At 38.4% G+C, this 14,075-nt stretch overlaps 1 protein-coding gene across 4 annotated transcripts in view; it reads right to left on the bottom strand.

The window, feature by feature from the left end:
- SMC1B (structural maintenance of chromosomes 1B) overlaps positions 1-14,075 on the bottom strand; it is a 76,193-nt gene that overhangs the window by 25,716 nt on the left and 36,402 nt on the right. For all 4 annotated transcript variants that reach the window (XR_200775.3, XM_004771116.3, XM_004771114.3 and 1 more), the window contains 4 exons: positions 9,813-9,959; positions 2,928-3,065; positions 2,321-2,437; positions 833-939 (listed from right to left, as the gene is read on the bottom strand). Coding sequence is in view for 3 of the 4 variants with exons in the window: in XM_004771116.3 (XP_004771173.2) it covers positions 833-939; positions 2,321-2,437; positions 2,928-3,065; positions 9,813-9,959 (509 nt within the window). In the remaining variant the exon portion in view is untranslated. The remainder of the gene's footprint in view (positions 1-832; positions 940-2,320; positions 2,438-2,927; positions 3,066-9,812; positions 9,960-14,075) is intronic.

Here is a 14,075-nt window from a genome sequence, read left to right as displayed (position 1 = left end):
TAAGAATGATTTAGAGTTTCTTATGGGATGTGTACATAACATTTTTTGGATTTTTGCATCAGTATTATTAAATATTATGTTCATTTCATAAAAGGATGTTTCTTCCTCTTCTATAGTATGAAGCAGTTTAAATACTGAACATTTGTTTAAATATTAAATGATGAAGTTACTTGTGCCTTTAAAGTTTACTAGTTCAGTAAACTTTAAACAGTGATGTTTACTAGGATGATTCTTTGTGAGACCTCATGTGCCTGGTGAATCTGGGGAAGAGGGTGCTGGGTAAGAGGCTTTTCATGTTCTCTTCTTATGGCAACTGATCTTATATTTTTCTATCTTGGGAATATGTTATTTCTTGAAGATTATCAATTTTATCCACATACATGGGTATTTACAGAGAAATAATTAAATTATCTTACTATTTTAAAAATAACTGCTATGTGTGTAATTATGTCCCCATTCTCTTATTTTGTATACTTATGCTTTTTCTCTTTAAAAAATTATGGAATAAAAGAATTATAGCTCTTCATAAGAATATGAATGTTTACTAGCTATTTCTTGATGAACTGAAATAAAGACTCACTCAGTTGCAATTGCCTTAAATTAAGAAATTAGGGTTACAGGGGAGCCTGGATGGCTCAGTTTTGGCTCAGATCAAGATCTCATGGATCATGAGACCAAACCCCACACTGGGTTCCACACTCAGTAGGGAGTCTACTTGTCCCCACCCCACTCTTTCTCTCTAAAATGGATAAATAAATCTCTAAACAAAAAGAAATAGCAGTTACACTTATATATATGTGAGTTGCTTACTAACATTTTCTAATAAAAATACCTTTTCTGATCAATTTCTTGTTGCTGTTTAACATGTTTCTTCTCAAATTCACGAATATTTTCCACACCAATTTCTTCACAGAAGTGTTTGAAAATCTCATCTTCTACCTTTTAAATTATTTCAAAATAACTGGCTTAATAATTAATTTTAAGAAAGTATACATACAGACAATGCTTAAACCTAAATTTTTCCCACCAAGAATTTCCTATGTTAGGCCAAAAACTAATCTGAAAAGCATTATTGTACTCTGAGGAGCCACTGTTTTTTTTTTTTTCTTTAATTCCTCAAACTACACCCTCTATTTTCAAATTTCTTACTCTAAAAACTAAAGAAAAAAGCTCATAAATGGCTTTATTAACCCTTTTGGCTTTATGAAGTGTTGGAAACCAAATCAGCACCATTTCTTTATATTAGCCACACCATAGTATAACATTCTACATAAATAAGTAAAATATTCCTTAGATATGAGTGTTTATGACTACAGAGTCTCGGGCAATAGAAGCCAAAAGGACTGGAGCATAGAATTAAGACAGAAAGATTTGGAAGCTCTAGAATGAGCCAAATCCAACAAAACAACATTTAACCTTGATAGTTTTAAAGCCTTGCATTTATATATAATTACAGGATAAGAGAGACCTGTTTTAAACAGCAGGACATATTAAAATAACTTTCAGAATATAAATTAAATATGAATGGGACATGATTGATGCAGTGACAAGTTACAATGTACATAACTAGATAATCAAACCTATGGAAGGTGTCAGTTCCACGTGCTGAGGCCATGGTACTCCGCGCAGGCCGGGCAGTAGTCCGACATTAAGCTTTGCTCTGGGCATTGACAAACAACAGAGCACCCAGAGGCTGGCTGCCAGAGCTGGTTTTAAATCCACGATTAAAGCATTAGGAGTACTTAACCCGGAAAAGAGATAATTAAGGAGCAACAGAAGTGTGGTTTCAAATCTTGCGATACAAGGCAGAACAAAGCAATCGGTGGAAGTTATTAAGTGACAGTGGGACAGACAACTTTCTAAGGATTAGAGAGGATCAAGAGCAGAATGAATTAAGTCGGAAAGGTCCTGTCATTTTATCAGCAGAGGCTAGATGACCAAATCTTTGTTGCATCAGAGCCAAGCACCCCATATACATAACAAATGTTCAAGAAATAATTACTGAGGGAATGAGTAACTATAAAAGATAATCTGAAAGAAAGGGTCTTCCTTTCTGGTGGTAAGGACAGTGGGAGAAGAAAGAGGCTGTAATTCTTACAATGGGCAAAGAGAGCCCGGAGAGCAGAGTGACTACACTGGTCATTATCTCCCCAGGGGGCAGCAGTGGTTCTCCAAAGACACAGAGAAACTCATTTGGCAAACCAGTAAAACTCGGGACTTATCAAACTGCTTTAGAGTATACTCAAGAAGCCCTAAGTCTGGTATCTGGTCTACAACTGTATTTTACACGTCCATCAGTAATAAATACAGCATTCAGGACCTTGTCTATCTTTTCTTGAAATTCTTCAATTCTTTGTTGGCGCTCTTTGATGCCTTCACTCAGCATGGCACACTGAGACTCAATATTCAGTAGTTCACTTTGTAGCTGAGACTGTTCCTAATGACAAAAGAGAAAGATTCTTTTCAATGGAACTGTTTTACCTTTATACAATGAAGCAAACAAATGTGAAGAGATCTTTTAGAACAAAAAGGGAATCCTATGGGATATGTGGATGGCTCAGTGGGTTAAGCGTCTGCCTTTGGCTCAGGTCATGATCCCACAGTCTTGAGATTGAGCCCCGCATGGGGCTCCCTGCTCAGTGGGGAGCCTGCGTCTCCCTTTCCCTCGGCTGCTCCCCTCTCCTTGCGCTTTCTCTTTCACAATGAATAAAACCTTTTTTTTTTTTTTTTAAAGGGAGTCCCTGAGGTAAGGTAAATGGAGGAACAGCTGAATGTCAAGATTAACAACCACAAAAATAAAGTAGAATATAATCTCAATCATGGGGTAAAGTGTAAAAATTACATTTCTATAGCGTATAGAAATGTAATTCCTGAAGTTCTCTGTCTTGGCTCTCATCTCCACCCAGTTTTCTGTAAGCCCATATTACCCGGAAAAAAGCAGCAAGGTGCTTCTTTTTAATCATCTCTAGTTCACTTTGGGAGTATTTGAGTCGTGTATGAGTTCCTTGTACTAGAGTCTGTATTTGTTTCAAATCTGCTTCCTTGCGAAGTATCTTCATTAAATCCTAAAAAGAGAGAGAGAAATAGAACATTTTACAATAGAAAGGCACTTTCACTTTTTAAAGAGCTTCCATGTGTCATAAGTCACCCACACCACATCTTCCCCCTTCTGATAAGAGACAGGCAATTAACTACACAAGCTACATGGGAGTGAGGGGCCACAATGCCCTACAGCACCTTCGAGACTAAACTTTCTAGTAGGAAACAGGAGTGAGAAATGAGGAATGGGAAGTGTGTGTTCCACCCAAGGCACACGAGTGACCTAAATGGCATCAGCCTTGCTTTTAGTGGATGAATTTAGAGGAAGCATTCCCTTCCTCCTTCACCCACCCCATTACTCAACCAAATTAACTCTAGTGTATGTATATTCTGTATTTTACTCCCAGTCTTTACATGAATACATGTGTAACAGTCACCTATGTATGGTTTTTTTCACTTGTGTTTTATAAATTTAGAATCCTATTGAATGTGCTTTTCTTTCTTTTATTTTTTAAAGATTTTATTTATTATTTTATAGAGAGAGATCACAAGTAGGCAGAGAGGCAGGCAGAGAGAAGGGGAAAGCAGGCTCCCTGCTGAGCAGAGAGCCCGATGCGGGACTCGATCCCAGGACCCTGAGATCATGACCTGAGCCAAAGGCAGAGGCTTTAACCCACTGAGCCACCCAGGCGCCCCGAATGTGCTTTTCTATCTCCTGTTTTTCTCATTCAGTTGCACACGACTGTGTATTATTCCAGGATGTGATTGTACCGTTATTTAACTGTTTTCTTAATGAAGGGCCATCACTTTGTTTGCAGGTTTCTGTCATTACAAACAAGGGGGCAGCAACATACTGTAGATTTCTCAGGGTGAGATCGATGGGTCAAAGGTATTCATGTGTCTAAGAGCTGCTTCCCACTGCTTTCTTAAAAGCTGTAACAAGTCACGTTTCTATAATGTATGACTACATGTTTCTTTACATCGCCTCCAGCATTTATATATTTTTTCCCAAGCCTTACGGATAGGTGTGGAGTAATCTGAATTTAATTTGTATTCCCTTTGCCATTCCACTGAGCACTTCCTCATGTTGATTAGACAATGGACTTTTCTGCAAACGGTCTAATCTTCTCCTTTCCCCAGATGTTCTCTCATAAGGCCTTTTTCATGTCAACTTATAGAGAAATCTTGGATGGTATAGAAACTAGTCTTCATTTTAAACTTAAAAAATGTATATATAGGGGCGCCTGGGTGGCTCAGTGGGTTAAAGCCTCTGCCTTCAGCTCAGGTCATGATCCCAGGGTCTTGGGATCGAGCCCCACATCGGGCTCTCTGCTCCGCTGGGAGCCTGCTTCCTCTTCTCTCTCTGCCTGCCTCTCTGCCTACCTGTGATTTCTGTCTGTTAAATAAATAAAATCTTTAAAAAAAATGTATATATAGTGGCTTTTATCCTTACTTAAATTTTTTTTTGCATTCAGGTTTTTAATTCATCGGGAATTTACTTTTGTTACAATATGGGGTATAATATTACTATCTCTAGATAAGCAAATACCTTTTACTAAATAATCCATCCTTTTCCTACCAGATTAAAACACTGTCTTTATTGTATACTGAATCTTCAAATATAGTGGACTCTGTTTCTGGAGGTCCTATTCTGTTCCATTAATCTGTCCATTTTTACTCCAAAACTACCACAGCTTGATTGCAATGGCTTCTAATAGAATTCTGTATGCTGGTAAGACAAGTTCTACCATCCTCTTTCATACAATTTTTTCATAGTCTCAGGGAACTCTTCATTTGTAAGAACCAGAATATCATTTTCGCAAACTAAAAAATCCTCAATAATATTTTAATTAAAATTGTATTTAGTAATATATGAATTAGAGGACTTCTAACTCAAGAATATAGTAAGTCTTTCCTCTTTGTTGTTTTATGTTTCTCATTAAGATTTAGTTTTCTAAATAGTTACTGTGCCTTTAGATTTACATTTATTCCTATGAGAATATTTTCTACTTTTAGATGCTTCTTTTTTTTTTTTAAAGATTTTATTTATTTATTTGACAGAGAGAAATTACAAGTACACTGAGAGGCAGGCAGAGAGAGAGAGAAGGAAGCAGGCTCCCTGCTGAGCAGAGAGCCTGATGCGGGACTTGATCCCAGGACCCTGAGATCATGACCTGAGCCGAAGGCAGCGGCTTAACCCACTGAGCCACCCAGGCGCCCCAACTTTTAGATGCTTCTTGAGAGAAAAAAGTTTTATTTATGTAGCCCTCACATTAGCTTATTAATCTAGTAGTTTTAAAACTATAATCTTATCAGTAAAAAGTTAGTATTTCTCCTTTCAAAGATTTATACAAATTATTTGTGTCTAACTGTATTTAGTATAACTTTCAAGACCACATTATTTAATAATGGGGACAGTAGATATCTCTACTTCCTGATTTTACATGAAATGGTTTTAATGTTGGGGCACCTGGGTAGCTCCGTCAGTTAAGTGCCCACTCATGGTTCTGGCTCAGGCCATGGTCTCGGGGCATGGGATGGAGCCCTGCGTCAGGCCGTGCTCAGCGTGAAGTCTGCTTGAGCTTCTCTCTCCCTCTCCCTTTGCACCTCCCCCCACTCCCATGCTCTTTCTCTCAAATAAATCTTTGAAATAAAGTAAATAAATAAAATGGTTTTAATATTCCACCATTTAAGCAATTACATCTGTTGATCTTTGGTAAAAGTGATTTATTTAAATAATTTCCAATCTTACTCTTTTACTTAGCACTTTAATAAGGACTACCTCCTAAACTTTATCAAATACCTTTTTACATATCATATGAATTTTCTCCTGCCTTCAACTATGTTGACTGATTAGTTAATATTAGAACATCCTTATTTTCTTGGAACAAATCCATCTGTTTAGGCAGATGTATTTTTCTTTTACTACATTGCTGAATTCTCTAGACTGATACTTAATTTAGGAATTATGCACTTACATGCACAAGGGAAGTCATTCTCCAGTTTTATTTTTGTAGTATCTTTATAATATTTGTAATTAAAGTTATATTAACTTTATAAAATAAACTGGCAAGTTTATGGCTTAAGATTAGAATTCTATTAGAACTCAGCTGTAAACCCATGAAGCATCAAGAATCTTTGTTTAAACAGTGGTAAAATATACACGACCTAAAATTTACCATCGTTACCATTTTTAAGCGTACAGTGCATAGTGCTTAAGTGCATCACTGATGTTGTGCAGCCCATCGCCAAAAGTCTTTTCATCGTGCACAACTGAAGCCCTGTGCCCACGAACAAGTCTTCATTCTCCTCCCCCCTCAGTCCCCGGCACCCGCCATTCTACTCTCTGTCTCCATGAATCTGATGACTCTAAGGACCTCGTGGAAGTAGAATCCACCATACTTGTCTTTTTGTGACTGGCTGTTTTCATGTAGCATAATGTTCGTCCATTGTGGAGCATGTGTTAGGATGTCCTCCCTTCTTAAGGCTGAATATATCATTTTGTGTACAGAACATATTTATTTGTCTGCTCATCTACTGATGCACACTTTGGGTTGCTTCTACGGTCTGTCTACTGTGAATGATGTATACCTATCTCCTCTAGACCTTGCTTTAAATTCCTTGGAGTATATATCCAGAACTGGAATTACTGGGTCACTTGATAATTTTATTTTGAATTTTCTACTATTTTCCATAGCTGCTGTTTTGTTTTCCTGGTGTGTTTTTTCAAAGGTGGGTCACTCGACTAACTGTGGCTTTAAAAAAAATGTGGGTTTACGATTCTCACGCAAAAGCTGTCTAGGGCAATGCAGTTCTTCAACAATAAATGTAACTTTTTTTTAAAAAAGATTTTATTTATTTATTTAACAGACAGAGATCACAAGTAGGCAGAGAAGCAGGCAGAGAGAGAGGGGGAAGCAGGCTCCCTGCCGAGCAGAGAGCCCGATGTGGGGCTCGACCCCAGGACCCTGAGATCATGACCTGACCCGATGGTAGAGGCTTTAACTCACTGAGCCACCCAGGCGCCCCTAACTTTTAACTTCTTAGAACAATGGTTTTATCCTCATGCTTGCCGTCTCTTGGTACAAGATGTCTACTGCATCTCCAGACCACCTGACTGCATTCCAGTAAGGAAGAAGAAAATGCAGGAGATAATACCAACACTTTCATTTATACCTCTAAAACTGTTACATGGCCACAGGCAGCTACAATGAAACTTGGGAAATCAAGTTGCTTTGTTTTGTTTTTATGACTCTTTAATAGAGCCCAGAAAGAAAGGAAGACATTGTGTTTAGGGACTGGATCAGCAGACTACACCACTGCCTGCCATTGCTTAACTTTTCAAATGTTCCATTTGTTTTTGGTCAATCTTTATTTATATATCTGTTTTTATATTTTTATTTTTAATTATGTATTTTTGAAAATCTTCCCTTTCAGGTTTTTTTTTTCTTTAGATTTTATTTATTTATTTGACAGAGAGAGATCACAAGTAGGCAGAGAAGCAAGCAGAGAGAGAGAGGAGGAAGCAGGCTCCCTGCTGAGCAGAGAGCCTGATGCGGGACTCGATCCCAGGACCCTGAGATCATGACCTGAGCCGAAGGCAGCGGCTTAACCCACTGAGCCACCCAGGCGCCCAACCCTTTCAGGTTTTTAATTATTTTTATTATATAGTTACTTGCTCATAAGATTCTCTTTAAATTGTTTTAGCCTTTTCATGCCTAGTCTATTTTTGATTCTCACTTTTCCTCCTTTATTAGAATTGCAAAGAGTTTATTATTATTATTAGTCTTTCAAAAGAACAGCTTTTAGATTCACTGGTCCTTTTCTATTTGGTTTGTCTTCTAATTTCAACTTTAAAAATTCCATTGTAAGTTTCTGTTGTTTATTGTGGTTTGTTGTTCTAATTTCTTAAAGTAATAAATGTCCTGATGTCTCATCTTTCTTCTTTGATAATGAAGGTATTTCTTCTTGATGTAACTTATATGTGTCTTAAGACTTCCCATTTATCACGTTTGAGACACTTTGTAATTTGCCTTTTGATTACTTCTTTGATCCCCAAACTATCTACAAGTGCCTTTCTTAATTTCTATGCAAACAATTTTTAAGTCACTACTTCTAACTTCATTAAGTTATAATCAAGATGACCTTTTAGAAAGCTAATGAAGTTTCAATTATGGACGAGCATATAATCAGTTTTTAAAGTGTTTCATAGATATTCTAAACAATATCTCACTTTTATTGAGCCCTTACCAGTGTTCTACCAAGTTCACATTTATTAAACTACTTAACCCTTTCAATAGCGATGAAAGAGGTGCTACTGTTTTCCCCGCTCTCAGTCCAGGGTCCAGGGAGGAGGCTGACTACAAAGAAACCAGGGCATGATGGAAATGTTCTGTGGCTGTGGGGGCAATTACATGACTACATACATTTGTTCAAACTTACTGAATCACACGCTTAAAATGGGTGGCGGTTATTGCATATAGATTATACCTCAATTAACCCAAAGAAAAATCATATATGACTAAGAACTAATTTATTCATACAAATAATTCTTAGGGTGGGTAATAAAATAATAGGCAACCTTATAGAAAAATGTGCACAGGAAATAAGCAGTGTGAAGAAAATTTACAAAGAAACAATTACAAGCGGAAATGTTCAATCTCGGGTATAATTTAAGAAATACATACTAAAACAATTGGATCATACATATATTTTCTTAACCAGGCAAAGATGGAGATATCTGCTAATATTTCATGTTGCAATCCAGGGACTTAAAATACTACCAGTGTTCTTTTGATGGTAACTTAGCAACACCTGTCAGTAGTATAAATGTACATATCCTTATACCCAGAAATTCCACATATGGGAATTCATCTTAGAGACATATTTATACAAATAAAGATATTTTACATAATAACAATAAATGTTTATATAATACTCCCACATGCCAGGAACTGTTTTTAAGTATTTTAACTGGATTATGTGATTTGATCCTTAAAATAACCCTAAAAGGAAGGTACTTTTATTATACCCATTTTGTAGGTGGGAAAACAGGTTGGGTAACTTGCCCAAGATCCTACCACTAGTAAGTTGCAGAGCCACGATTCAAACTCGGGCAGCACGGCCACAGAATTGATACTCCTGGGTACTGTGCTTTTCTCCGTTTCTAAAGAATGTTTAATGCCACCTCGTTTGTAATAGCAAAATCCAAAATATCCATTATTGGAGACTGGTTAAGTAAACACAACCTATACAATGAAATACCAGCCAGGATTCACTAAAAATAAATAGTTTTCTGTATGTTAAGATAGGTGAGCCTGGTGGTGGGTATTAAGGAGGGCACATATTGCATGGAGCACTGGGTGTGGTGCATAAACAACAAATCTTGGAACACTGAAAAAATAAAATAAAAAAAAATAGTAAAAAAAAAGATAAAAGCATGTCCATATTATAGTGTTAAATAAAAAAGCTTGTTGCAAAAACTATTTGTAGCAAAAGCACATCATAAAACAAATAGGAAAAATAATACATAGATTTCGTAGACAGAGGAAATTTCCAGAGGCTCTGTATCTAACTGTGTTCAGCAAATATCACTGAGATATAAGGACAGGTTAAAGAAATATTGTCTATAATTTTATTGTTTTGCTTTACTTGAAATTTTTGACTTGAATTTTTTAAAGTATAGGCATGATAATATTTATTACCAACAGATTAATTTAAAAACACAATTATTCTACAATTTAGTATTCTACCACTTTTACAGCATGGCTTACCTTTAATTCCTGGATCAGCTGGGTTCTTCTGTCTCTTAAGGTCTTTATCTCCTTCTCATCCCAGCATCTAGCCTTGTATCTTAAATCACTTGACCCTCCAGAGATCACCCCAGATTTTAAAAATAATGTTCCATCAAGAGCTACTGTCTGTAAAATTAAAAACATTTTATCCTGGAGAAATGCATATAAGGAAGATAAAAATAGGATATAATATGGCAATTTTTACAGCTGAGAATTTATAGATGAGAAAACCATTTACTGAAATTTACTGATAAAATACCTAGTTTATGAATGGCACTAGCCAACATACAAATCACAAACAGAACATTCTGTTTTGCTAAGGCCCAAAGCAGTTCTAGACAACAAATTACTAGCAGTTAAAAAGGTTCAAAATAAATTGTATATTAGAGTGTCTGTGTGGCTCAGTCTGTTAAGCCAACTTAAGCCTGCCTTCAGTTCAGGTCGTGATCCCAGGGTCCTGGGATTGAGCCCCACATCGGGCTCTCTGCTCAGCAGGGAGCCTGCTTCCCTTCCTCTCTCTCTGCCTGCCTCTCTGCCTACTTGTGATCTCTGTCCAATAAATAAAATCTTTAAAAAAAAAGAATCTTAAAAAAATAAATTGTATATTAGTTCCAAACATATTTGATATTGAGAAGCAAACATCAAAGATACTTGTATTTTATTTCAAATAACTTGCATTGTATAATCCTGTATTTTGAAGAACTTGTTATCACATGTCAATGGCATATTATGAAATTAGCCTTAGCAACATTAGGATACTAAACAGAGCACATTCTCCAAGGTGCATATGAAACGGGGACCAAGAAAAAAATTTAAATGGAGTCAAAGGCATAAAATAGCTTCAAGTTTATTGTTTTGCAAGTGTTTCTGATCATTTAGTGAAAGCAGGAGGACCACCGGGGGAAGACTGGAACCAGCAATGTGAGCTTGGGAAAAAAAGCCAACAAACAGGAGTCTCATTCATTCCTTCATTCAAACTTTCCCCGCGTGCCATGTGTTTGAGACATTCCGTACTGACACCGGAGCGACCGGAGGGAGTGACATACGGCACTGACCCCGGGGAATCCTGCTAGGAGGAGAGGCTAGAATCATACTCAGAGTAATCTGGAAGCATAAAACCGGGGGTCCCACCCAGCTTCTCCACAGAAGGCTTCCTGGAGAGGGGAGGTTTTCATGATGTCAGAGGAGCTAGTTAGAAGTCAGTCAGGAGGAAACCCCGTTTCTGTCCCTCGCAGTCAGAGGTGCGTGTTGCAGGCTTGTATGGTGGCTCTGGTCTCCTGATAGAATATTGCTCTGTCACCTTTAGTATGTGAACGACTCTTCAAGGGAGGTAGTAGCCTTGTGATTTTCTGGAAGGACTCAGAGGCTCCCCTCCTTCCCAGCTGTTAGCCTGGCAAGGAGTCTGCTCATTGGGTCGGAAATGGCTCTTTGGAAAAGACTAGATCTCACCGGACGGCCAGAGCAGAGGCATGGAAAGCGAGCTCCTCAGGGGAGGCAGTTAGTCGCCTGACCAGGAAGCCACTGCCACACACTCCGCGGGCTCCTGCAGCTTCTGCGGACAAACCTAAAGCGGTATGGAGGCGGCATCGCTCTCCTGAACACCGTTAGCGCGTGCTGGTTTTGCTGGGCCAAGCCACCCGCTCTTGAATGCGAGGTGAAGACCCACATAGGCTCCTCCGCTTTCAGGTTCTCCGTAAAGCTTCCTGTACTGCGTGACGATGTGTCACCAGTGACGTGCATCCCTCACGTAATTTTCCAAGCCACTCCGCAGTCCAGGAGAACCCTACAGCTCTAGCTACTGGGTCTGCACGTCAAGAAGGAAGGGAGAGGGTTCGACTAAGAAAGTTTCCAGCAGGCCCACTGAGGAAGTGCCGTTTCCTTCCATGGCCCCTTCTAGACTGCTCCACAGTGAGATCAGGTTTCTGAGCAAGGACCGGACGGGGAGACACCACGCAGGCAGCGGCAGTCGCTGACACAGTCAGGTCGGACGCAGCCAGGAGCGGGGCGGTGGCGGTGGCGGAACTCGGGCAGCAGAGCGCAGACCCGCCAGCAGACAGTGTGTGCGCAGGTGTGACCCGGTGGGCTGGGGAAGGCGGGGCGTCAGGGTTTAGAATCCCTAGAAGGTAAAGTGAGAGTTGAGGACCAGCTTAGAGGCGAGGCTAGCAGGCAGGGCAGGTGGCTGAGCTCTTTGCGCGCCGTCAGAGGAAGCCCCGGGAATGAGTACAGTCGGGGATTGATGAGGTTTACGAAGGGCATGGCCTCGGACTAGCACCGACTGGGGCGATACAGCACACAGGAGAGAGAAACGATCGGACGGGAGCTTTAAATACACCACTCTGCCAACTATTTGGAAAATGGATTGGTCCAAGTGAACCAGAGGCTATGGTAAGAAATCAGCCAATAGTAGATAGGATGAATAAAAAGATTTGAGAAATGTTTAGGAGGTATGATCAGAAAAGCCTGGGGATTATAGAGGTTACAAGGAAATCCTTGAGGCAAAACCAGAACTTCATTTGGCTAGAAGAGTAAAATTAAATGCAGGAGATCAAGATTCAGAAAGAACATAAATTTAGACAGGCTGATTTTACAATGCTTGTATGCTAATATTTTACTTATTTATTCAAAAGGTATATTCTGATTATTTTCTGAAAGAAATTAGATTTTATAAATTAAAATAAAGATTATAATAAATATAAATATGCAATAAAATATCTACAAATACTAGAGATAAATTACAGTATGTGAAAAAAGAACCAAGTGTAATAATCCATATTATTATAATGAAAAATCACTGAATTCAATTAAGCAGGTAGAAAAAGAAAGATTTTCAATATATGATGTTGGGGCAGGTAATTAACCATTTAGTGGTTGGGGGAAATGTGTCATTTAATGGTTGGGGGAAAGCTAATACCTACATCTAACAAAACAAAACATATCAAAATAAATACTGGATTAAAATTAAAATACAGAAGTCATACCACCAAAAAAGTGAAGAAAAGTTAAGTAAATATATACTTGATCTCATATAATTGGGTCTTACAAAACTTTTGTAAGTTTTGTTTTTACATGTATAATTGGGTCTTGAGACCCAATGTAAAAACAAAACTTACAAAAGTTAAGGGATAAAACTGATTTCCAAGTATATAGCATAGATACCACAGTACACACTAGATCCTTCTAGAGTCAGATGCCAGATTTAGCAAACAGAAATCAGCATGCCCAGTTAAATGTGAATTTCAGATAAACAATGAATAGTTTTTGAATAGAAGTATGCCCAAACATCTTCTTTGGCAACTGTATTCTAAGAAACAAGTTAGGGATGGTTTTCGTTTTCCTTTTTGAGCTCTATTTTCCAAAGTTTCTAAACTGCACGTTTATTAATTTCTATTTCTGATATATAAAAACCAAACCTAATACTGACAAAGGAGCTCCACGCGGGCTGGCTTAGAGCTGTATCAAGAACTCTGCACGACTAAGAACGTGCCGCACTGCATGTGGGATTACAGTGCCAGCAACCTCCTCCCCGTCGCAAGGCAACTCCTCCGCTGTGAGCAGGGGGTACAAACAATGGTTTTCGGAGGTTCTTCCTTTACTGCTCGGTTGGCTGTTGCTGTTGCTACTGCAGCCATTTATATGCCTCCACTGTGCTCGATGGAGCACACGAATGCTATTTGATTCCATGGTCACAAGCCCATGAGGTAGCCAGTATTTCCATTTTATAAATAGGGGCTAACAGATATCGGGTAACTTGCCTAAGGCCATACGTGGGGACTCAAGTCCAAGTTGGTCAAACATCTATGCCCATGTTCTCAACCACCATGTTATACACCTCCTTCAATTGCAAAAACGTAGTGAGCAACAACTCATAGTATTTATGGATCTTAGGGGTTTTAATAGTTCCTGGGTTTATTAAAACAATTTATTTCTTCTAAAGGTAAGCATAATCTTGATAACCTATTTTCATTTGATTTACAGTCAAATTCCTATCTCAGAAGGATGATAATTTTTATCTCCAGCCTGTAATTTCCTTGATTTATAGCTTATATTAAGCGGCCTGAGCAATAGTCCTATGCCTACGTGGGGGGTTACATTCCTGAAAAATAACCTCACTAACACAATTGGAATTTCATTTAAAATAAGGAGTTAGAGGAATTTTTAAATAACATTAAAGTTCAAGAGGTATGGGGTAGAAAAAAAAATTCTTTGGCATTAAAATGTATTCTCAGCAGGATTACCAACCAT

Source organism: Mustela putorius, unplaced genomic scaffold (assembly GCF_011764305.1).
Source record: "Mustela putorius furo isolate JIRA1106 unplaced genomic scaffold, ASM1176430v1.1 tig00000738_pilon_pilon_pilon, whole genome shotgun sequence".
NCBI classification, from domain to species: Eukaryota; Metazoa; Chordata; class Mammalia; order Carnivora; family Mustelidae; genus Mustela; species Mustela putorius.
This window is presented reverse-complemented; position numbering and strand designations above follow the sequence as displayed.